The sequence below is a fragment of the Gorilla gorilla genome, chromosome 20, assembly GCF_029281585.2.
Source record: "Gorilla gorilla gorilla isolate KB3781 chromosome 20, NHGRI_mGorGor1-v2.1_pri, whole genome shotgun sequence".
In the NCBI taxonomy this organism is placed as follows: Eukaryota; Metazoa; Chordata; class Mammalia; order Primates; family Hominidae; genus Gorilla; species Gorilla gorilla.
Window position 1 is genome coordinate 15,453,635 of NC_073244.2, and position 24,865 is coordinate 15,478,499.

The following is a 24,865-nucleotide window of genomic DNA, read 5'->3' on the forward strand; positions in this document are numbered from 1 at the left end:
CTACCACTCTCCAACACCTCTTACACTAATAGGATTTCTCTCTACTGCAAAACCTTACTTAAGCAATCCCTGAGATAACAGCAAAGGGCTTTCCATGTTTCACAGACTGTGTGGTCTCATTGCAAGTTACTTCATGCTGGGTTGTGAAGAGATTCTGACAGCTTTCCCATATTTCTTACATTCACATGGCTATGAACTGTGACACAGTAAGATATGAGAAGCAAATGAAGTACTTCCTGCATCCTTTTTATAATCACAGGGTTTTACCCCAGTGTGAATTCTCACAAAGATATTAAGGCTTGAGCAATGAAATAAGGTGACACCATATCCCTGGGATACATAGGTTCTTCCTCCAATGTGAGATTTCATGTTAACATTATGGCATGTGAGATATTTAAAGGTTGCCATACATTCCCCTACATTCCCAGGACATTTGCAGTCTAATTTTATTTTATTTTTTTTGAGACAGAGTCTTGCTTTGTCACCCAGGCTGGAGTGTAGGGGTCTTGGCTCACTTGCAGTCTAATTTTAGATATGTAAAATAAGCCTCGTGGAAGTAGTAAAAGCTTTCCCACGTGCCTTACAGCAGAAGTGTTCTCTACACTGTGAATTTTTATTCCTCATGTAAGGTATAAACATTTAATGAAATCTCTCCACATTACTAATAATGGAGCCTCAGTCCACTCTAAGTCACTAAATGTTGGGTGAAGTCACATTTATGACTTTCATAGTAAAAGAAACTTTCTCTTCTTGATGGTCTTTGATTTTCACAGGGCCTATCACCACAAGAGTTGGAAGTGAGTATTAAGATCTGATGAGCACTTACAGACTTCTTCACATGTCCTACATTCATAGAACGTCTCTCCTGTGGTTGCTTTTGTGTTTACACTAACACTAATGATAGCTAATGAACGGAAAAAATAATCACAAAAAAATTTCATTATGTTTGAAGAAAGCTTAAAAAATTTGTGTTGGTCTGCATTCAAAGCCATCCTGGCCTGCGGGTTGGACAAGCTTGATCTAAAGCTTTTCCCAAGTTCCTCACAGTATTAGTTTCCTAGGATTGCTGTACAAAATAACAGACTGAATGATTTAACCAAGAGAAATTTATTGCCTCACAGTTCTGGAGCCTAGAAGTGCAATATCAAGGTGGAGACAGGGTTGGTTTCCTCTGGAGGCCATAATGAAAGCATCTGTTCCAGGTCTCTGTCCTTGGCTTGTAGATGGCCATCTTCTGGTGGATCCACACAGTCTTCTCCATGTGTATCCTTCCTTCAGTTTCCCTTATAGGGACACCAGTGATGTCAGATTAGGGATCGAACCCAACAACCTCATTTGAAGTTACTCACCTGTTTGAAAACCTTATGTCCAAATACAGTTATAATGTAAGGAACTAGGACTTAGGGCTTACAAATATGGAGTGGTGCATCATCCAGACCATACCATTTAAATTGCAGGGTTTCTCTCCAATGTGAGTTCACATACACACATTAAGGTTTGTGGGATTCAGAAAGGTATTCCCAGATTCTCTACATTCATACGGTTTTTCTCCAGTGAGATTTCTGATGTGTTTGGTAAGGCTTGAGAATTCAGCGAAGTCATTTCCACATTCCCTGATGCAGGGTCTTCTCCACTGTGAATTCATATGTGTTCATTAAGACCTGAGATACAAAGTTGCTTCCACATTTTTACATTCATAGGGTTTCTCCCCAGTGAGTTTTCATGTCTTCAGAGAGAACAGGGACACCTTTAGGTTTTCCCACATTCCTTATGCTGACAGTCTCTCATCCGCATGCCTTCTTTCATGATTTCGAAAGGAACTGGAAGAACTGAAGGCTTTCCCACACTCCTTACATTCATAGGGTTTCTCTCCAGTGTGAGTTCGTTCATGTAACTGAAACGAATTGGAGTAACTGAAGGATTTCCCACACTGTTTACATTTGTAGGGTTTTTCTCCAGTGTGGATCCGCATGTGAAGGTTAACACACGTGGGAAACTTAAAGGCTTTGCCACATTCCATACACGTGAATGGTTTTTTGGCACTGTGGGTCCGCATGTGATTATTAAGACTGGAGGAATGCGTAAATGCTTTACCACATTCCAGGCACTCAAAGGGCTTCTCTCCAGTGTGAATTCTCAAATGTCCACTAAGATTTGAAGAAATAGCAAAGGCTTTCCCACATTTGACACATTCAAAAGGCTTCTCTCCAGTGTGAGTTCTTGTATGTTCACTAAGGCGAGAGGATCTGGCAAAGGCCTTTCCACATTCCTTACATTCATAGGGCCTCTCTCCACTGTGAGTTCGTGCATGCTTAGTAAGGTCTGAATTCTGAGTGAAGGCTTTCCCACAATCCTTACATTTATAGGGTTTTATTCCAGTGTGAATTCGAAAGTGATCACTGAGGCATGAGGAATTTCTAAAGGATTTTCCACATATCTTACATTCAAAGGGATCCTTTGCAGTGTGAGTTTTTAAATGTTCAGTAAGTTGAGAAGATCTAGTGAAGGCTATCCCACATTCCTTGCATTCATAAGGCTTCTCACCCACATGGATTTTCATATGTTGACTTAAGCAAGAGGAAACAGTGAAGGCTCTCCCACAATCCTTACATTTATAAGGTTTCTCTCCAGTGTGAGTTTTTCTGTGCTGAGTAAGTTGACAAGACCTGGTGAAGGCTTTCCCACACTCCTTACACTCATAGGGATTGTCTCCAGTGTGGGTTCCCATGTGAATATTAAGGTATGCAGAATATCTAAATCCTTTTCCACATTCCTTACATTTGTAGGGTTTTTCTGACCTGTGAGTTTGTATATGCACAGCAAGGTCTGTGGAGTGAATAAAGCCTCTCCCACATTCCTTCCATTCATGGAGACTTTCTCCATTGTGAGTTCTTAAATGTCCCTGAAGGTGTGAATGATTAATGAAGGATTTCCCAGAGTCACTGCAATCAAAAGCTTTCTCTCCTGTGCACGTTCTCTGGCAAACAACATCTGGGTTCAGGCTGAAGGCTTTTCCACGCTGACTAAATACAGAACGTTGCTCTCCAGTAGAGGTTTTCTTGTGCAGAGTAAGGAAGTCTACTCCATACAGATGACACTCAAATGTGTTCTCACTATTTTGAGTTCTCACATGTGTCTTAAGGCATGAGTGTTCACTGGAGACATCACCACATTGCTTAACATCACTGACCTCCCCTCCGTTGTGGCTTCCTATCTGTTGATAAAGGAATGAATGATGATTAAAGGACTGTTCAGATTGATTAACAGATTCCACTCATCTGAAGAGAGGAACACTGTGATGATTATTATCATGTTTACCATTTTCATTACACACATATAAGTAATGCCCTTTTGATTTCTTTCCAGTGGAATGACAAAAAACTCCTGCCAGGCTGTACCATCTACTCTAATCTCAAATGTCTGTAGAGTTTTATGAAACTGTCTTAAAAACTCACTATCTAGTTACAAATGTGTACTTGAGGGGAACTCTAAAACACTTAAGTGTTGGCTGGGCACGGTGGCTCACACCTGTAATCCCAGTGCTTTGGGAGGCCAACGTGGGCGGATCATCTCAGATCAAGAGTTCAAGACCAGTCTGGCCAACGTGGTGAAACCGTCTCTACTAAAAGTACAAAAACTAGCTGGGCATGGTGGCACGTGCCTGTACTCCCAGCTACTCAGGAGGGTGAGGCACAAGAATCACTTGAACCCAGGAGGTGGAGGTTGCAGTGAGCCAAGATTATGCCACTGCATTCCAGCCTGGGCGACAGACCAAGACTCTGTCTAAGAAAAAAACAACAATAAGTGTCAAGCTAGGTTTTAAGCATCCCCAAGTCATCGTATTCTGAGTCTGTCTCCAGAGTCATTATCCCTTTTGGGAATGCTACTTATCTCAAAGAGGTCTCATTCTGCTAATTTTCTTTTTCTTTTAATGTAATTAAATTTAGTTTTTAGTGCCAAGATCTTGCTACGTTGACCAGGCTGGTCTAGAGCTCCTGGCCTCAAGTGATCCTCCCACTTCAGCCTCCCAAAGTGCTGGGATTACAGGTGTGAGCCACCATTCCCAGCTTTATTCTGATTTTCTATAATGGAATCCCCAATCATCTCTAAATGTGAAAACTAAGACGTATGCTTGTTAATCTTACCATTTGAATCCCACTGGAGGTTGGCTCCCCCAAAACATCCTGCTGAAGGGCTAACTCTTTGGTTTTAAGTTGCACTTTCCATTCTGAAGCTAAAGAGAAAAAGAAATGTAAGGGTTTGTAGACATACAGGGTAGACAGATGGAGCTGAAAATGAGAGGGATCATTTGTACTTGTTTTCTTTTTTTCTTGAGATGGTGTCTCACTCTGTTGCCCAGGCTGGAGTGCAATGGCGTGGTCTCAGCTCACTGCAACCTCTGCCTCTCAGGTTCAAGTGATTCTCCTGCCTCAGCCTCCTGAGTAGCTGGGACTACAGGCACGTGCCACAACACCCAGCTAATTTTTGTATTTTTAGTAGAGACGAGATTTCACCATGTTGGCCAAGCTGGTCTCAAACTCCTGACCTCGTGATCCACACGCCTCAGCCCCTCAAAGTGCTGGGATTACAGGCATTAGCCACCACACCTGGCCCCTGTATTTGTTTTCAAATTAAACACGGTAACAAAAAACAAACACAAAGACAGATTTGAAGATTGTATATCAAAAATTTGGCAATAATAAGGATATAGCGTCAAAATTTTACATAGTTTACTACAAACTGATTCTATGAAAATTATAAACTGATGGTGAACACAAAGAATATTACCGTGGAAGGAAAGTTGAGGAAAAGAACAAAAAGCACACATCAAAACAAGGAGCTTGTTTTTTGTTTTTTGTTTTTTTTTGAGAAAGAGTTTCACTCTTGTCACTCAGGCTGGAGTGCAATAGAACAATCTCGGCTCACTGCAACTTCCGCCTCCCAAGTTCAAGCGATTCTCCTGCCTCAGCCTCCTGAGTAGCTGGGATTACAGGCACCTACCACCAAGCCCAGCTAATTTTTGCATTTTTAGTAGAGACGGGGTTTCAGCATGTTGGCCACGCTGGTCTCGAACTCCTGACATCAGGTGATCCTCCCACCTCGGCCTCCCAAAGTTCTGGGATTACAGACGTGAGCCACCGTGCCAGGCCTTTTTTTTTTTTTTTTTTTTTTTTTGAGACAAAGTCTTGCTCTCTCACCCCAGATGGAGTTCAGCGGCATGATCTTGGCTCATTGCAACCTTCGGCCCCTAGGTTCAAGCGATTCTCCTGCCTCAGCCTCCCTAGTAGCTGGGACTACAGGAGTGCGCCACCACGCCGAGCTAACAGTTGTATTTTTGTAGCGACGGGGTTTCACCATGTTGGCCAGGCTGGTCTCGAACTCATGACCTCATGTGATCTGCCTGCCTCAGCCTCCCAAAGTGCTGAGATTACAGGCATGAGCCACCACACCTGGCCCAAAACAGGAACTTTTAAAGAAGAAACCAATGGGTCCTATCACAGAAAAGAATGAGTAGACAAAGCGCAAAAGTATGAGAAGTTGAAGATTTCTTAACTTCTGAGAAAGAAATGGCCTACCTGGGCATGGTGGCTCATGCCTGTAATCCCAGCATTTTGGGAGGCCAAGGCAGGTGGATCACTTGAAGTCAGGAGTTTGGGACCAGCGTGGCCAATGTGGTGAAACCCTCTCTCCACTAATAATACAAAAAATTAACCAGGCGTGGCACACACCTGTAGTCCCGGCTACTCGGGAGGATGAGTACTCAGGAGAATTACCTGAACCCGGGAGGCTGAAGTTGCAGTAAGCCGAGATTGCACCACTGCACTACAGCCTGGGTGACAGTGAAACTGTGTCTCAGAAAAAAATAAAAATAAAAAAAATAATGGCCTCAACACTGTGAGATGAAGCACATCTTAAAAAGTTTCCTCATTATGGCTAAGCGTGGTGGCTCACGCCTGTAATCCCAGCACTCTGGGAGGCTGAGGTGGGCGGATCATGAGATCAGGAGTTTGAGACCACACTGACCAACACGGTCAAACCCCGTCTCTACTAAAAATACAAAAATTAGCCAGGCATGGTGGCGCGAGCCTGTAATCCCAGCTACTCAGGGGGCTGAGGCAGGAGATCAGAAGGCTGAGGCAGGAGAATCGCTTGCACCTGTGAGGCGGAGGTTGCAGTGAGCTGAGACTGTGCCACGGCACTCCAGCCTGGGTGACAGAGTGAGACTCCATCTCAAAAAAAAAAAAAAAAAAGTTTCCTCATTATACTTATAAACATACTGAACTTATTGACCAGGGTGGTCCTTTGTGAACACTCACCTTGGAAATCACCTCTCTGCACTGTCCTAGACTCTTCTTGTTCCAGCCAAGAGATCAGACTGGGTTTGAAGAGCTGATATCCTGTGCACAAAGAAAGATACATTACCAGAAGAGGCTCACGCAAGAGATGATAAATCTTTCCACAACTCAGGAGATACAGTTCCAATGGAAGCAGTGAAATTATTTTAAAAGGGCTAAAAATGCAAATATCATCTGTCTGTGCCCCCAAAAGATTGGTGATCTCTGATCCCTGAAGCCCAAATCCAGGCTGATGTACACACTTACAAAGCACTAAGACTTTTATCCAAATAGGAAGTTAAGTGAAACAAAGAGATCTTCATTCTCATGGGAAACAACTATACATCTCATTCTTCAACATTATAGCACATCAGATTCATGAGAGCTTGTTAAAACACAGATGACAGGGGCCCTGTTGCAGAGTTTCTCACTGAGTATGTCAAAGGTGGAGACTGAGAACATACATCTCCAACAGTGCTGGTGATGCTCTTCATCTGACACCACATTTTGAGAATCACCAAGTAGATGAAACCCTATTAGGGCAGGGGCTATGTCTGTTATTTCCCATTGTGTTCAGAGTTGCTATCTCTGATGTGCAATACAGTAAGTACATAACATAATCTGTTCCACAGTAGGCTACAAGGGATGAGGCCAGTCTTACCTACTGTGGCCAAATTCTTGTAGTTCTCCAGCATCACATCTCTGTAGAGGTTTCTCTGAGTTGGGTCCAGTAAAGTCCATTCTTCTGGGGTGAAGTCCACAGCCAGATCATCAAAAGTCACTGAATCCTAAACCGTCACACACATGCTGGCTTGAGCCACAAAACATGTCTACCAGTGTTCACTGCAAAATGCAATACCTACAGAGTCTGAGGGCTCACATTGCCCACCCCAGGAGGTCCCAGGAGGTCCTCTCTATCCACACTCACTCACTGTCAGTCCCCTCCAGTGACACGGCTTGAATGGCACTTCTTACACATGATCGTATCTAACACAACCAGACTGGGAGGTCATCTGATTTCCCTCCACTGCAGCACACTCTTGAGCAGATGCTAGATAAACACTGATGAATGGATAGATTATCTCAAAGGATACTTTCATGTCCCTTACCATGTGTCAGAACACTCAACAAAATAAAAATTATGCAGTTGGGACCATGAGGGAAGACTAATTAATCAATATTGAAATACTGGGATGACATTCAAGGCAAACCCTCACCAATACGACAGGCTCCACTCCTTCCGGGAATTCGACTAGGGACTCAGTCCTTGAAGGAAGCTTTATTTGCTTTAAGAAGCTCTGAAGATAATTCTGTGTAGAAGGAAATGTGTCTACCTGGTGATGCAAGTATGATATTTTGGAAAAGGATACACTTCCTGCATACCTGATAACAATTTGTCAGACAGTCAGCCACCACCCTTTCTACTGTCTTTTCTTGAAGGCAGACTGGGTCCCTGTAAAGACCTCATGGAAAAGAAAGAAGGCATGAGAACCCAGGGCTGACGATAATTTCCACATTCACATACCCCAAAGTCATTCCGTCCTACTGTGAGATTCCCATATACTCCCGCAAGCTCAAGAAAACACACACATACACACTACCGCTATCAATTCCAGGGCGTATTGCCTCACGTAAAGGCAAAAAAAAGGATGGTCAGCCATGCTGCCCACTGGGAAAAGGGTAACAGTCTTATTTTACAGATAAGGAAACTTAACCCTGGAAATACACAGCACCTCTTCCCAAAGCACACACAGCAGGGGGCTGATGAAGTATTCTGGCTGGGCGTGATGGCTCACACCTGTAATCCTAGCACTTTGGGAGGTCGAGGCAGGCAGATCACTTGAGGTTAGGAGTTCGAGACCATCCTGGCCAACATGGTGAAACTCCATCTCTACTAAAATTACAAAAAATTAGCCAGGTGTGGTGGCACACGCCTGTAATCCCAGCTACTCAGGAGGCTGAGGCAGGAAAATCGCTTGAACCTGGGAGGCAGAGGTTGCAATGAGCTGAGATCATGCCACTGCACTCCAGCCTGAGCAACAGAGCAAGACTCTGTCTCAAAAAAAAAAAAAAAAAAAAACGGAACAAAGCATTCCCTAGCCCACATCAGCACCTCAGAAATGAAGCTGCAGCGTGAATGATCAGGCACAGGCCACTGGACTCCATACTGTGTGGGGGGACACCTAAAGCAGGGTATCTGAAAATGAACAGAAACAGGACTTACCATAGGACAAATCAGTGGCTGCCATCCCACAGGGCTGATGGCTAAATGTGCTTCAAAGCACCTTTCCTTTACTCCAAGGATCACTCCAGGACAGCTTAGGAATCTACACGGACAGAGGTAACCTCCATTCTCTTTATCCAGGGTTAATGGTATCCTGTTTGTATAAATCATTAATCAACAAGCATTACTTATCAGTCATCAGACATCATTAGCACTCTCTCTGCAGAGCATATAGAGGAAAGACATGGAAAACGGTGTACACTACAAATAGTAGGAAGACCAACTTCCACTACTGAGGAACAGTGTGTGTCAGAAGTCACACTAGCAACTTTATATACTCGCTTAATTATCATAACCACCCTTTACAGTAGATATCAATGACCCCTATTTGATAAAGAAAAAATCAGGCTGGGCGCGGTGGCTCATGCCTGTAATCCCAGCACTTTGGGAAACCAAGGCAGGTGTGTCAGTTGAGGTCAGGAGTTCAAGACCAGCCTGGGCAACGTGGTGAAACCCCATCTCTACTGAAAACACAAAAATTAGCTGGGCATGGTAGTGCATGCCTATAAATCCCAGCTACTGAGGAGGCTGAGGCAGGAGAATCGCTTGAACCTGAGAGACCGAGGTTGCAGTGAGCCGAGATCACACCACTGCACTCCAGCCTGGCAACAGAGTGAAACTCTGTCTCAAAAGGAAAAATAAAAGAAAACCTACATTCAGACAACACTTGGATTTGGTCCAGAATCATCCAGTTTGGAAGTTGTGAACCAGGACTTGAACATAGGCAATTTTGTCCCTGACACCCAATCTGTGGCTGCTCTTACTTTCCCACATGACCAGCGTTAGTCTAAACCTGCACAGTACAACACCATGGTCACTACCCACATGTGTTACTGAACACCCACTCCATATAAACCGAGTATGACCCAACAATAGAATGTATTTTAATTTAATAAAATTTATACAATTAAAATAAAATTTAATAAAAATCACAATCTTTAATAAATCAAACACAGAACAACAGTGCAAATGCTGATTGACAGAATGGAATCTGAACGATGAAAATCACTGAAAACTGAACAGTTCATTATCCATGAACCAGATACACCCCCACAAGGACGCTACAGCCTTTATTCTACGAATGAGAAGGCTGAAACTCTGAGGTCACACTGGGTTACAGAAACCCCATGTCTAGACTCCTGGTGTAGATTGTACCCACTACCATGGGTTTCAAACTGGGGATCCTTAGGCTGATGAGGGCCACAAATGTGTTTAATTTGGTGAAATCTAAACCAATTATGTTATTTTTAACTTGAAATATAATTAATGTACAATTAAAAGTACAGATCTTAGGTATTCAGTGGATGAATTTTGACAATCGCATACACTTGCGTAATCAAAAGCCTAAACAAGATGTAAAACATGTTCGTCTCCCCATGAAAACCTTCTTGCCCCTTCCAGTCTATCCTTTCACTCTCAACTCCAGATAAGCACTCTGTGATTTCCTTCATTTAGCAGACACAACACTGGACAGGTAAATTAGACAGTGTGCTCATCTCTCGCAAATGTACATCCTATCTTCATTTTTCTCTACTATTTAAATAACATGAGATAAAAATTCTAAAATCTCCCACTGCAACTGTGGACTTGTCTATTTCTTCTTGTGTATCTGTAATGTATACTCCTTTATACATCTTGTAACAACATTACTGGGTAGATAGATACACACATTGAACTTTCCTATTTTTGGAGCAACAAAACCTTTTCTTTTTTTTTTTCTTTTGAGACGGAGTCTCACTCTGTCGCCCAGGCTGGAGTGCAGTGGCGCAATCTCGGCTCACTGCAAGCTCCGCCTCCAGGTTCACGCCATTCTCCTGCCTCAGCCTCCCAAGTAGCTGGGACTACAGGCACCCGCCACCACACCCGGCTAATTTTTTTGTATTTTTAGTAGACACGGGGTTTCACCCTGTTAGCCAGGATGGTCTCGATCTCCTGACTTTGTGATCTGCCCGCCTTGGCCTCCCAAAGTGCTGGATTACAGGCGTGAGCCACTGCACCTGGCCACAACAAAACCTTTTATCATAAGGAACTCTGCGTGTCTCTAGGAATGTTCTTGGATGATGCTGGGTGACACTGCAACTTGCTTTTCTTTGTGGAGTCTCTCTATCTCATGGGCAGCCTTAGGTATCTTTGGGTGCCAATGTTGCCCTTGACCTGGCATGGAGCCTAAAGGCACCCAGTGATGGCTGGACAGACAACTGAGATCCTTCTCAACACTGTTAAAGTACACCCAGACTACAGCCCCATCACAACTCATAACACAATATGCATCTGAGTTCTGAGGAAATGCATTGAACTACTCAAAGAATGCAAGGGTGACAGGAATACTGTCTCCTTCTATGCACTTAGCCACCACCCATGGCCTGTCTGCATACCAAAGACTGGTTTCCCCTGGCCACCTAATGTGGATATTTAGTGCTCTCAGTCTTGTATCCTTACTGGCACCCCAACTTCCTCTGCTCATGAGCACAATAGCCAGGGTTGCCTGCATTCCAGAGGGCTGCTTCCTGCTTTCCCCGAGTCCAATGACTAGCTCTAGTACCCGCAGAGCAGAAGCACTACAGCCCCGCTAAAGGCTGACCCTGAAGGGGGCAGTACTAAAGGAAAATCTTCCGAGTGGCAGAACTTCAGGCAGTGTATTCGCCTGCTTCTGGGTCTGGAGTAAGAGTTGACAAGATGCATGCATACACATACACAGATTCATCAAAAGTTGCCGATGGCTTGGCTGGATGGTCAAAAATGTGGAAGGAACCAGAGTGGTAACAAGGAAACCTAGGAAAAGGCATATGGATGGACCTCTCTGAAAGGAAAGATTGTGTCCCACGTGAATGCCTGCCGTGATCCACTAGAAATAGGGCAGACAAAATCACGTGCTCTAAAGATACCCGTTACTTTTCCTAGCTGCACCTCAGTGCTTGCTCAATGGGCCCATTAAAAAATGTTCATGACAGCAGGGATAAAGGCTATGTGTGGGCTCAGCAATAAGGACTTCCCCTTACCAAGTCTGACCCAGCTAACATTACTGCTGGGCCTAATCTCCTGAAAGCAGAAATCAACACTAAGCATCCAATACAGCACCATTCCTTAGAGGAGACCAGCCAGCCATGCTGTAATGGGCCTTCTTCTATCAGGAAATTGTCAAAGACTCATCCCCACCAGAACAGACTCACGTTCTGGTGTGGATCTGCCTTTCGACTAGTTAGGCTTCTGCTGGCACCACCACCCACGGAATCACAACATGCTTTATCAGTAGTCATGGCCTCCACACAACAGAGTTTCCAAACAAGCAAAGCATTTCACTGCAGAGGAAGTGCAACAATGGAAGCATGTCCTTGAAATCAACTGGTTCCATCACACACCCATCACTCAGAAGCAGTGGATCTACATGAAAAGCGGAATCGCATACTGAAAACTCAGTTATAGGGCCAAATGGGGGACAACCCTTAGAAAGCAATTCTGACTCATAGGTCAAGGTGTACGCTTTGAGTCATAAAGCCTTCCATGGTACTGTCTCCCCAGAGTCAGAATACATGGGTCCAAGAATTGATGAGTAGGCCAGGCACGGTGGCTTATGCCTGGAATCCCAGCACTTTGGGAGGCCGAGGCAGGTGGATCGTTTCAGGTCAGGAGTTTGTGACCAGCCTGGCCAACATGGTGAAACCCCGTCTCTACTAAAAACACAAAAAATTAGCTGGGCGTGGTGACACATGCCTGTAATCCTAGCTACTTGGAAAGCTGAGGCAGGAGAATGGCTTGAACCCGGGAGGTGGAGGTTGCAGTGAGCCGAGATTGTGCCACTGCACTCCAGCCTGGGTGACAGAGCAAGACTCCATCTCAAAACAAAACAAAAAAATAGAACTGATGGGTGAAGGTGGAATTAATTCCACGGACAGAAGTTTGCTTTTATTCCCAGCAACTCAGAGCACTGCTGGTCTGAAGATCTTCTTAGACCCTAGAGGAAAATGCCTCCCCCAGGGGGCACGGTTATGGTTCTAATGCATTGGAACAGGAGACTGCCACTTGGCCCTTTTGGGCTTCATATACCACTAAACCAAGAGGCAAAACAAAAAAAGAAAAAAGTTAATCTACTGGCTGGAGTGGTTAATCCCAATTATCAAAGGAAAACTGTGGCACTGCTAGACAATTGAGGCAAGGAGGATGAAGTGATGAAGTGTAGAACCTCCGAGTACTTCTATACTCCACAGAAAAGGTTAATGGAAAACCACAACTGAACGAAAGCAGGACAACAGAGGATTCGGACTCTGGGCGAACGAAGATTTGGATCGCTCCTCCCTGGTACAAAACCCGGAGCAGCTGAGGTTCAAGTGGAGGGCAGGGAAAATATGGAATTAGTCACTGAAGAAGTAAACCATGGACATCAACTACAACCTCAAGACCAGTGACAGAAACAAGAAATATAGTTTTGCATGTTTTCTCTCTGCTTGTTATACGTATGAGTGTTTATATCCATGTGTTTATTTATTTAAATGAACCATTTACTTCTATCTTTTTCCCACTTTTATTTTATATACACATTATTAGAGGTTACGTTTATAATTTTCTCTTTAAGAAACAGAATAGTTAGAATGGGACTAAATTTGAGGAGTAATTGACATGGCGTGCCATGGGAATACGAAGGACTGTTTGAACTGTGCATCTGCTCCTTTGGGGGTGGGTGAAGACTTCTTCCCTCATATCTTCTTAGGTAGGAATATAGACTTGTTTAATTATTCCAAAGAAATTCCTATGTGTGTAGGAGAGTGCATATGGATGGTAAAGAACCAAAAGTGAAATACGCCAGTTAGCTGTTTATTTATCTCAGCTCCAATACCCCCATCGTCTTTGTCTTAGTTAAAACTTCCCCTGCCTGTGTAGCTGTTTGTTATACAGCCTGCTTGTTCCTCACCTCACTGGCCCCAAATCCAACACAACTCACAGCTGCTGACTACAGTGAAACTTAGTGGCCAACACCAGAGTCATATAAATAAGAACTTTCCTTTGTGCAACCAATCCACAACCCCCAAAGGAAGTCCTGAGGGATAACGTCCATGCACCTTAATAACGCAAGGCCCAACAGGTCCTCTCTCATTCCTATCCCACAGGTTGAACACCCGGCTGTCTCTGGACTTCCATCAGCCCCCGAGAGCAGCCTCCCATCCTGGGGATCTGTGAGTAGGAGGATGCTTCTGACATTTCATGTGTTTTGTTGTGCTGCCTCCTCTACATCTTGCCCGCCCAACACACTGGAATGTAACTCTCCTCCCGGTCTGGGTAGGGCTAGAATTTGCAGCCACTCTTCAGAGAGAGAGAGACCCCCTAGACCAAAACAGAGGAAAATATATTCAGTGTGGTGAACAGGGTGTGTGGTCACAACCTGAGGGACACAAGACCAGGCCTTCAGATTGCTCTTGGCCTGCTTACTACCTGGCCCACTCACATGGCTGATGCCATATGGGAGGGCTCCACAGCCTGCTGGGGTGCCTCTCTGCTGCTGTGCATTGCTGCCTGTTGTCTCTGTGGAGCACTGCCAACACTCCCATCCCTAAATTGAGTGGGTCCTCCATAGTCCAAGCGCTCCCTAGGACTCACCAACTGCTAGCCTTAAGAGGGCAAGAGGGGCACGACAGTCACTATCCAAGACTGCTGTCACTTCCCCAAATAGAACTGCTGGGCTGGAGGAAGCCAACTGTATTCCCAAGGCCTCACTCTGGCATAACGGGCTTGCTACTGAGAGGCAGAAGGGGTAAGGCAGGCGCTGGGCCAATCAAAGGGTTAGCGGAGTGCAAGAGGAAGACCGGCATTCTGACTGCCCACTGTATGGATAAGCAGTACAGACGAGGCCACCAGACTTCCCACTCTGACAACAGTAGCAACCCCTTCACTGGGGAGATGACGGCACCTCGCTGGCAAGGTTGCTGTTGGGGTCTGCTATCCCCAGGACACTGCCTTCCCTTGCATCTGTTGCTCTACGCCCCCACCCTGACGAGGTCAACTGGGCACCCTAGAGAGAAAGGCGGCTGCCTACAAAGGGGTCAGATGGGAAGCACAAATGGAGGCCAGAGGACCAGGGGCCACTCGGGACCACCGGGAGCTTGTCAGGTAAACAAAGGAAAAAATATTTTAGCCACCTGGAGATACAAGCCATTCTGAAGATTTTACTTAGAAGAAAAAAATAGAGGGAAAGAAACTGATTGTCTTGAGGTCTGGAGTTCCCAGTCCTCTGTTGCCTAGAAGCACTGGGCGCCTCACCCCTCCTTCTTTTCCTCTTATCACCAGAGACAGAAATTAAGAACCCTTCAGGCAGTTAAAAGTCTAAGACCAAAAAAAAAAGAAAAAAAAAAAAAGGAAAAAAAGCCTCGAGATTTAGGAGGTTACAAGTTCAAGAAAAAAAAAAAAGAGGAACTTTTTGAACTTTAAGTACTAAACAAATGCCAGGTCTAACAAACATAATCCCGCTGGCCCTAGATTACTTAATGATTTAAACACAGACCATGAGACATGGGGAAAAAAATAAAAGGTAATTAGACTTTAACTAACATGTGGTAAAATGTACCAATTAACAAAACTGTACAGGCCTACTCAATCTGGGGCTCAAATTACACTTACACCTGGGGATCCCACTAAATTCAAACATTGTGCTCCCTAAAATCTTAAAAGGGTAACTAAATACAGGAGGAAAAAAATAGGTACACCTCGCTTAACTGTAGCCTTGCTTAAATTTCCCATAGTCATAGTACCCATTGCCCTAAAATGTTCCATATTAGGTATAAATATGCTAACATAATAAATAACAAATTAAAATTAAAGTGAGACTTTGACACTTACAAATTGGCTTGATAAAATGGGACCCCATGGATAATCAGTGAAAATATTTCACATGGCCCAATGTAAGTTACAACAGGGCCTCAAGGATGAAAACTTCTATAAAACCTAATTAATGAAGGGGTGATTATCCCTACTGCTTCTCCATTTGACAGCCCAATTGTGCCTGCTCTTGAATCTGAAAAAGAAAATAAAGGGCACCTCATGCTGGATTACTACAGCCTTCATACTGTGGTCCCATCCATCAAGGTGCCCACACCCAATATTATTAAAACTCCTGATTTTATTCAATAAAAAACCAATAACTATTGTGCTTTTAATTATAAATTTGACCAACATGTTTTTTTTTTTTTTTTTTTTTCTGAGATTGAGTCTTGCTCTGTCACCCAGGCTAGAGTGCAGTGGCACAATCTTCGGTTCACTGCAACCTCCGCCTCCCAGGGTTCAAGGGATTCTATTGCCTCAGCCTCCCGAGTAGCTGGGATTACAGGTGTGCGTCACCATGCCCAGATAATATATATATATATTTTTTAAGTAGAGACAGGGTTTCAGCATGTTAGCCAGGCTGGTCTTGAACTCCTGACCTCAAATGATCTGCCCACCACGGCCTCCCAAAGTGCTGGGATTACAGGTGTGAGCCACCACACCCGGCCTGGACAACATGCCCTGTTCAGTGCCTATTTCAACAGCCTCTCAGCTGCAGCTTGCCTCTCCCTCCGATGGGACACAACACACCTTTTCCAGGCTACCCAACAGATCTGTCATCACATATGATCTTTGCAAACGAGATCTTAACAACATCCACCTTCTCCAGGAACACAGGTATGCACCGCACCGATAACAGCCTTCCCCAAGGAAACTCTTGACATGTCATTAAGGGGAAGTAATTCCAGTATCTTTTAGTAATTTTTGGGTTCTGGTGGCAACATATTCCTGATTTACAAATTATACTTATAATTTAAATTAAAATCAACAAGCACTCCTATTAATGCCTCGAAGAAAAAAAAAAGAAAACGGGGGGAAAAAAATCAACTTCCTAAAAGGACTCCCTTCATGCTAGAGACTGGCAACTTTTTAAATGCCTGCTGGAGTCTCTAGACCACTTACGATGGTCATTAGCTGCCCCAGGCCGTCTAGGAGAGACACTGCCCCTCCTGACTTCCTGTTATTCACCAGTAAAACAAGTGACTGGCCATCTACTGGGCTCTCCTGGAAACAGAGGATCTCACAGACCTGAGCCTGTGATCCTCCTATGCAGCTGCCCACTGTGCTCTGGGTCAGGGAAACAACCCCCCATAAGCTCTGCCTGGCCACTGAGGCCTCCTTAGGCCACAATGAAGCCAATCTCAGGCCCTTGGGTCTAATCCACCCGCAGGAGGCAGTGGCTTCCCCTGTTCTCAGTCCCTTGCCTGATGCCAGGGTGCTGAAGGTGGTCACTCCTCCCTCCCACAGGTCCCCTGACTACCTGGAAAGGCCCTGGGATTAACTAAGTGAACACTAATGGGAGTTCATAGACTGTGCAAAGGCCACTGCTGACCATTATAAGTGATGGGGCTCAGTGGAATGCTGCTGCCTTCCATCCCTTAGCCAGGATGTCCCTAATAAAGGACAGGACCCAAGAAACAACGTGCCCGGCCAAACTTCAGGCAGCTGTCTTAGCACTGGATGCCCAGGTCAACAAACCGACCCACCTTCTTCATGGTTACAATAAACTATTGGGTCATTACCTAAAAACTGTCCCTTCCAGGGTGGGAAAAAAAAAAAAACCAAAACCCTGGGAATCTCTTGTCTGACAGATACCCAAAATATAAAGCAAAATCCCATACCTCTCCAAACACTAAAGGCACAATACGAGGCCTTGCCGGGACACTACTTATTCCCTTCGGAGTTACAGACATTATTAGTAACCTACATATATGTTTCACTTCTTTTTTGTCAATTTAATTTTTTTTTTAAGAGGCAGGGTCTCGCTATGTTGCCCAGGCTGGTCTCAAACTCCTGGGCTCAAGCAATCCTCCCACTTCGGCCTCCCAAACTGCTGGGATTACAGGGGTGAGCCACTGTGTCCAACCCATGTTTCATTTCTTAAAATACATAATGCTAGTGCCTCGAAAAATATATTCAATAGAACTTTCATTTCCCTAATAGGTCTCAGATAACTGGTTTCACTGAAAGACAGAAAAATGTCCTCAAATAACTACTTTTCAAATTCCAGTACAAAAAACAAACTCCTGAAATTCTCTATCATGCTCTAGGGCTTAACTTATTTTCAATCTTGCCCCCATCCCACAAACACTGAAGGCCAAATCAAAGGTGCACGGTCGCCTGGGACTTACTAACATTAGATTGTCCCAGAGGCCCGGCAGCTGCTCATCTGATAGGGGACCCATCTGAACCTAAACTTCCACCAAAAGACAGAAACAAAAACATGTTGTCAGGTACAGCTACATATCATTCTGTTAACGGTTCATCTTACTAGGTGCTTTGTTGGTTTACAACCTGGAGGGCCACATCTACTTCAATGGGTATCCACTTTAAAAGGATACCCCAGTGACATCCTAGATGACCTTGTCCTAGCCCAAAATATCACCGCTGGAAACAACATTGCCTCCAGCAACACAGCCCTGACCCAAGACTCTGATGGTGGAGATGACTCCACCATTACACTAAAACCTCCACACAGTGATGTCCGTGGACTGCCTCTCCTAAAACACAAATGGACACAGAACATTTTTTTCTTTCTGAACTGTTTGCTTAGCCCGTGATCCTGGTAGAGTACTTGCATTCTGCTCATATGTGCACACCCACATACCCAAGCCTGAGGGAAAATCTGGTAGGAGTTACTAAAATTAATGGAGATTACTGTTTTCCCCAAGAGGCACCTGCCTCATGGCGGTAAACTCCTTAACCCCAGGGAGGGGACCACCTACTCCATGATGCCTTCTACTGAAGAAGGAATTCATGAATTTTACAAGTATAATCAAAGACAACCAAAAATTTTTACTTTTTCCTGCAAAAGCTAAGTGTAGCGTAGCCCCTCCTCCTACCCCGCCCCCCCACCCAGTAGCCTAAGAGAGAAGAATACTAACTGCCTGTTTTTCCTTGTGCTCAGCCAGCCTTATCTGTACTTGCTAGTTTCACACTCCTTGAGGCTCAGTGAGTTCCTGCTTCACCTCCCTAGCGCAGCTGCAAAGTTACAAGGTTAATACAGAAACATGGTTTCCCAGGGATGTGGAACATGTAGTATAGATAAATGTAAAAGACTGATCAACTGCCTTCGTTCTCGCTTCTGTAAGTACGCTTCCTGTATCAGTAGCTCCCGGCCAGAGTGCTTTAAAGGTGGCTGCTTTCTTTGTCCAGGGCTCAGACTTTCCTGGATGCTAGTCCTACTGAGCCAGGTGATCACCTTTTAAAGACCTTTCCTGAACTCACTCTGTTCAGTCTCTCCCATCTTTGATCGTCCCGCAACACTACTACCCTTCTCACTTTATATCTTGACCTCCAGCCTTGCCTATCCAACCACAACCACTCCTGCCCCTTGGTTACACACAATACCACTAATCTTTACATACACTTTACTAAATCATCAGCTCATACCCTCCAACATAACTGCCCTACATCTATTTTTAGGCCTGACGTAAGTTATTTGGAACCCAGTCAGACCCCATCACCTTTGGCTTACTTAAAACTTTCCCCTCCCTGTGTGCTGTTTGTGACATAGCCTACTTGTTCCTCACCTCACTGACCCCAAACCCAACACACCCCACAGCTGCTGACCATAATGAAACCTACTGGCCAACATCAGTCATGTAAATCAGTTCTCCCCACTGCTCAGGTCTACCCAATCCACAACCACGCTGGGAAAGCCTGAGAGATAAGGCCCATGGACCGTAACAAACGCACAGTCCCACAGGTCCTCTCTGTCTCATTCCCCACCCACTGGTTAGCACCCGGCTGTCTCCTGACTTGCCGTCAGGACCTCAAGGGCAACCCTCTTCTCGCGGATCTGTGAGGAATAAAATGCTTCTGCTACTTGTGTGTTTTGTTGTGTTGCCTTTTCTGTATCTAACCTGCCCAACACACCAGAACACCTCTCCTCTTGGTCGGGACAGAGCTAGAATTTACAGCCACTCTCCAGAGACAGAAGCCTCAGGACCTAATTAGAGGAACATACTAAAAGGGGACATGGGATGGACACTGCACAAGGGAGCGTCGCCTGCTGGATACAATTGCGACACAGTGGTCAGCAGTGTGGGTGTGAGGGCATTGGAGGGTGCTCTGTCCACGCCATGTGCCCAGAACACAGTCCTCAGAATACCACAAAACCCTGGTCCAGTCACCACCACCCTGTGGCCCTCCTAATACGGACGCCACATGCTCAAAGGACTCCCACTAGCAGAGGCACCCTCTGCACGTGCCGACTGGCTTGATGGCTTGTGTCCCTCATGACACAGACAATGCGCATGCCAGGATGCATGCTGCTGCATGACCTGTGCCCCAAAGGTTTGTTCCCAAAGGCCTCCGAATGTGAACACTGAAGTCCCAGGCCTTGCAAACAAAGTGGCACCCAAATTTCCTGTGCATAGCTGCCCATCACCATCAGTGTGAGTGTGCCCCAGAGGTGTGTTTGTCACAGCACTTCCAGCGCAGACACGAACCAGTCCAAGCCTCATAGCTACAGTGGTGTCCTGACTCCCCCTATAGGCTGACCCACCCATTGCAGCTGGCCTTTGCCTTGAAACACTGCTTCAATCTTCCCTAAGGACTATGACTAACTCCCGCCTGAGTAACCCAGCAAACTTCACCATCCAGTGGGCTACAGCCACACTGTGGCCAAATACTGTAATATGACCCCAGAGATCCCCACCTGCTGGCATTCATACCCCTGGATAACACCCTCCTGTTGAGCGCACGCACGACCTTTGACCAGTTTCTAACAGAAGAATAAGCAAAAATGAAGAGAATGCAGATGTAACTGAGGTCTCAAGTCAGTTGGGTTTTGTTTTGTTTTGTTTTTAGACAGGGTCTCACTCTGGTTGCCCAGGATGGAGTGCAGTAGCGCAATCTCGGCTCACTGCAGCCTTCACCTCCCTGGTTCAAGTGATTCTCCTGCCTCAGTCTCTCAAGTGGCTGGGATTACAGGCACCCACCACCATGCCCGGCTAATTTTTGTATTTTTTTAATAGAGTCGGGGTTTCACCATGTTGGCCAGGCTGGTCTTCAACTCCTGACCTGAAGTGATCCACCCACCTTGGCCTCCCAAAGTGTTGGGATTACAGGCGTGAGCCACTGCACCTGGCTTACTTTTATCTTGATACACATACTGTACACATTACTGTAGCTGTAGGGCATGTATGTGTATAAACCTAGTATGTACTGCCAACAGTTTTTGAAATTGGTTTGCCAATACACTCTCCAAAAAGCAGTATATGCACATCCTCAGCAACTTTATATCAGAATCCTCATCAATGATTTCACTACATGCGGCTAGTTCACTGGAACCCCTAAGTGCCAAACAGAGAAAATGTATAGAATTTAAGTCTTCACTTAAAGTCATCAACAGGTTCTTGGAAACTGAGACTTTAAGCGAAATGACATACAACAAAGCGAATTTTTTCACATGCTAATTGATATAAGCGAGTTAAGCTCCTACAGCATATTTCTGGTCACAAAAACATCACTAAACTTCTAAATAAAGACCCCAAACACTTCTAATATTAAATATTGAAATAAATGTGAAATATATATACATTTAAGAAAGACTAATAAAAATAGGCTATTTATCCAATTTTTGATGAATTGGTATGTGATGGCAGTTAACAGTGGTGGGTTAAATCAACAAATAAATGTTTCCAAAGCAAAAACTCTAAGGACCACCTCCTACCACCAAGAAGCTCAAAAACAATAACAAATGGGGCCAGCTTGCTAAGTGGTACCATTTACTGTTGTACAGTTGTATCATTATCAAATGTTTTAGGAATTTTTATTTTACAATAGTTTGTATTCATTCATTCATTCTCCAATCCACCTATTCCAGTTCCAGGATGAAAATGGCCAGAGCCCATCCTAACAGCTCAGGGCACACACACACATAGTGGGACAATTTAGACACACCAATTAAGCTAACGTGCATCTCTGGCATGTGGGAAGAAACCAGAGTACCCAGAGAAAACCCATGCAGACATGGGAAGAATGTGCAGAATCTACAGAGTGGCCCTACTGGAATTTGATTTTTTTTCCGTCATCGATGTTATAATTAACAGACATTATTCTAAGATCTGTTGTATTTCCAGGCCATGTGGCCCCTTCACAGCTTTTTGGCAGCCCACATTGGCAGGTGAGTTTTCTGGTCATTTACTTACATGGATTGTATCAAGCCAACCCCCTAGGTGTACGAGTGTCTGTAAGGAGTCACACAGAGTGCTTACTCTGGACATTCCTTCAGGGAAACGAAGGACTAATTTAGGTAGGAGAAGGAACCCAAAAGTGAATTGAAAAAAACAACATTGAAAGAAGTTTTGTCTGTTTATGAATATACATATTTCCTAAGACTAATAATTAACATCAGTGAATTTTCATGGAGAGCTTATTTTTCAGTGATCAAGCACTGATTCTCATTAATCCCTTGAATTAATTTCTTATTCATGTAATTAAAACACATTCATGCTTCTCCTATTTTCCCTTGATTTACCTCATTTGTCAGATATCACTTACTTTGGCCAGGCACAGTGGCTTATACCTGTAATCCCAGCATTTTGGGAGGCCGAGGTGGGTGGATCACTTGAGATCAGGAGTCTGAGACCAGACTGGCCAACATGGTGAAACCATCTCTACCAAAAAAAAAATACAAAAATACAAAAATTAGCCAGGCATGGTGGCGCACACTTGTAATCCCAGCTACTAGGGTGGCTGAGGCAGGAGGATGGCTTGAAAACCCAAGAGGTGGAGGTTACAGTGTTTCAGTGAGCCGAGATCCTGCCACTGCACTGGAGCCTGGGCAACAGCGAAACTCTGTCTCCAAAAAGATATCACTTACTATTTCCTGTCATACATTTAAGATTAAATTATCGCATCACATTGTTTCCCCAACCAAAGAAAGAATACTGACTCTGTCAAACCTGGGAGTAATCTTTGATGCACTCCTCTCTCTCACCATAGAAGCGGAGTCAGCCAATTCACAGAATGCTTTGCCCAGCTCTTATTTCCTTCCCCTTCAATATGGCTAAATCATACCATATTTTTGGTCTCAGCTTGCATATCACTCTTTTCTTAGCATTGCCTATTCCAAAGAAAAATAGAGAAAATAATTCTGTCCTCTACTTTACTTACAGACCCTCATCAATTTGTAATACACTTATTTGCTTGGTTACATGACAGCCTCCTCCACTAGTTTACAACCTCCCTAAGAACAGCCCTAGGCTGAATTTTTTTACTATGCCTTAACTAACCATTCAGACACTCATCCATTTACAGGATACACCAATAAATGAAGGATACATTTAAACACGGCACAGAATACAATCGGAACTACCAAAATGTATAACTTTCTGAGAGAACGAGTGACTGCGCAAAAAGACAATATAATGGATAAACAGTGTCTGCTAGTTTTAAAGAGACTAAAAGACATGAAACTTGGATACGTAATAGATCCCAAAACAATCAAAACCACATATTGGAACAAAGTGGAGAACTGTACCTTTTTACACAGGGTACATATTAACAACATTTTAAATTTTCTGGGTTAATAGTATTATGGTTTTAAAAGGACATGTCTTTATCTATAGGACACGTATTACCAAGCATTTAAACCTTAAGTGTCACGCCTGCAATGTTCAACTTACTTCAAAGCCTCCATTCCTTCTTCCTAAAAGCCCTTGTTTTGAAGCTCTGTGGGGAGGTACAGGCCTAGGAAGTTCAGATAAAAAGAATAGCTGAGTATTCTTGCTTTTCTTCAGTAGAAAGACTTCCGGTCTACAAACGTTTATATTCACATAGAGAAATAACCACACCCCAGATACCTAAAGAATAGCTTTATGTTTCTACCTGAATGTAGTGTGTCAAAAGTAAATACAGGATGCGCAAAGAGAAAAACAAATTCTCAGATAAAACAGGAGGAAGAAGCCCCCGAAACCAACTTTCACCCCAGTACTCACCGCGACGAGCTGGACTCGCCAGGTACAGGAGATTGGGGGGATGAAGGACCACAGTCAACCTGATTCGAACGACGAAAACTCGTTGTTTCTGGAAAAAAAAAAAAAAGTCACAAAGAATTGCTTTGGAGGAGTTTGAAGCGGCAATCACCGTGTTTGCAAAAATCGTGAGGAAGCGCCCTTACGACAGATCCCGAAACGGCTCCTGGCCCAGGGCCGTCGCAGTGACAACTCGAGTGGCTTTTTGAACCTGGCGGCGCCAGGAGGACCCGCGCGGCCCCGGCGGACGCGAGCGGAGCAGGCAAGGTCTCTCTAAGGAGGCCCCTCGGCGGCCTGGGGCAAACCGGTACTTTCGCCACCCCTTCCACCGCTGGCTCCCACCCGTCATCCGACCTCGCCAAAGCTGTATTAAGCCCGAACGCCACCAGGAAGAAAACCGGTTTGGCGGCGCGGAGAAAGCGCCGGAAAACACAGCAGCGCTCCGCTGACGTCACTTCCGCCTGCAGCCTCAAACCTGGAGGAGCGCTCGGGAACTGCAACCTGAGCCGAGCTGAACAACCTCAGGCAGAGAGATTCTGGTTTACTCCCCAGTGGCTACGGAGACGCCTTGGAGGCCTTGGAGTCTGCTTACCTTGAGGGATGGAGGCCAAAAGGGGCCCAGAGCACAAGGCTGAGGTTAGAACCAGCCCTGCGGACGGGGCTAACCTAGGGTGGGGTCGGTGGTGTTGGCAAAGTTAGAGGTGGGGGCTCCCCCACAGGATGTGCACAATGCTCACAAAAAGCTTTTGTTCTCACCTCCTCCCACGTTCCTAGCGCCCTCAAAATGATGCTTCCTTTGATAATCCTGCCAGTCCATGATATGGCCTATCTCCTCCATTCATTCAATCTAGTTTTAGTTTTTTATTTTGTTTTTGTTTTTGTTTTGAGACAGGGTTTCACTGTGTAGTCCAGGCTGGCGTGCTGTGGGGCGAAACTCATGGGCTTACGCCATCATCCCGCCTCAGCCTCCCGAGTAGCTGGGTCTACAGGCGCAGGCCACCACGCCCGGCTAATTTTTTTTTCCCCCAGAGTTGAGGTATGTTACCCAGGCTGATCTCAAACTCCTGGGCTCCAACAATCATCCCGCCTCGGCCTCCCAAAAGGCTGGGATTACAGGCGTGCACCACGGCGCCGGGCCCAATTCAACTTGAGGCCAATATTTCCCCTCATTTCATTTATCGGGACGCCATGCTAAATTCTAATAGTTGATTCCTTTGTGTTTTCAATATGCTGAT

General features: G+C 44.9%; 1 protein-coding gene across 10 annotated transcripts; it reads right to left on the reverse strand.

Annotated features, from left to right (window-relative positions):
* Positions 1–1,088: 1,088 nt before the first annotated feature.
* Positions 1,089–24,083, reverse strand: ZNF266 (zinc finger protein 266). 10 transcript variants are annotated; one of them, XM_063700953.1, is made up of 10 exons: positions 23,777–24,069; positions 23,595–23,682; positions 23,283–23,346; positions 22,560–22,720; positions 8,560–8,713; positions 7,553–7,669; positions 6,997–7,123; positions 6,318–6,398; positions 4,146–4,234; positions 1,089–3,214 (listed from the first exon to the last, which is right to left on the reverse strand). In XM_063700953.1, the coding sequence occupies exons 4-10, from the start codon at positions 22,595–22,597 to the stop codon at positions 1,769–1,771; spliced, it is 2,052 nt and encodes a 683-aa protein (XP_063557023.1). In that variant the 5' UTR covers positions 22,598–22,720; positions 23,283–23,346; positions 23,595–23,682; positions 23,777–24,069; the 3' UTR covers positions 1,089–1,768. The 10 variants fall into 10 exon arrangements, with proteins under 10 accessions (XP_063557023.1, XP_055227697.1, XP_063557025.1 ...); XM_055371722.2 differs by lacking the exon at positions 22,560–22,720 and having other exon boundaries at positions 23,777–24,083; XM_063700955.1 differs by lacking the exons at positions 7,553–7,669; positions 8,560–8,713; positions 22,560–22,720 and adding exons at positions 7,719–7,788; positions 8,449–8,532.
* Positions 24,084–24,865: the final 782 nt, after the last annotated feature.

Coding starts and splice junctions, on each gene's coding strand:
- ZNF266 (XM_063700953.1), bottom strand. CDS start 22,597: ATGGTGAGAGAGAGGAGTGCATCAAAGATTACTCCCAG. Junction 6,399..6,996: donor CAAGAATTTGGCCACAGTAG/GTAAGACTGGCC, acceptor CTTTGTGCACAG/GATATCAGCTCTTCAAACCC. Junction 3,215..4,145: donor CCTCCAGTGGGATTCAAATG/GTAAGATTAACA, acceptor CTTTATCAACAG/ATAGGAAGCCACAACGGAGG.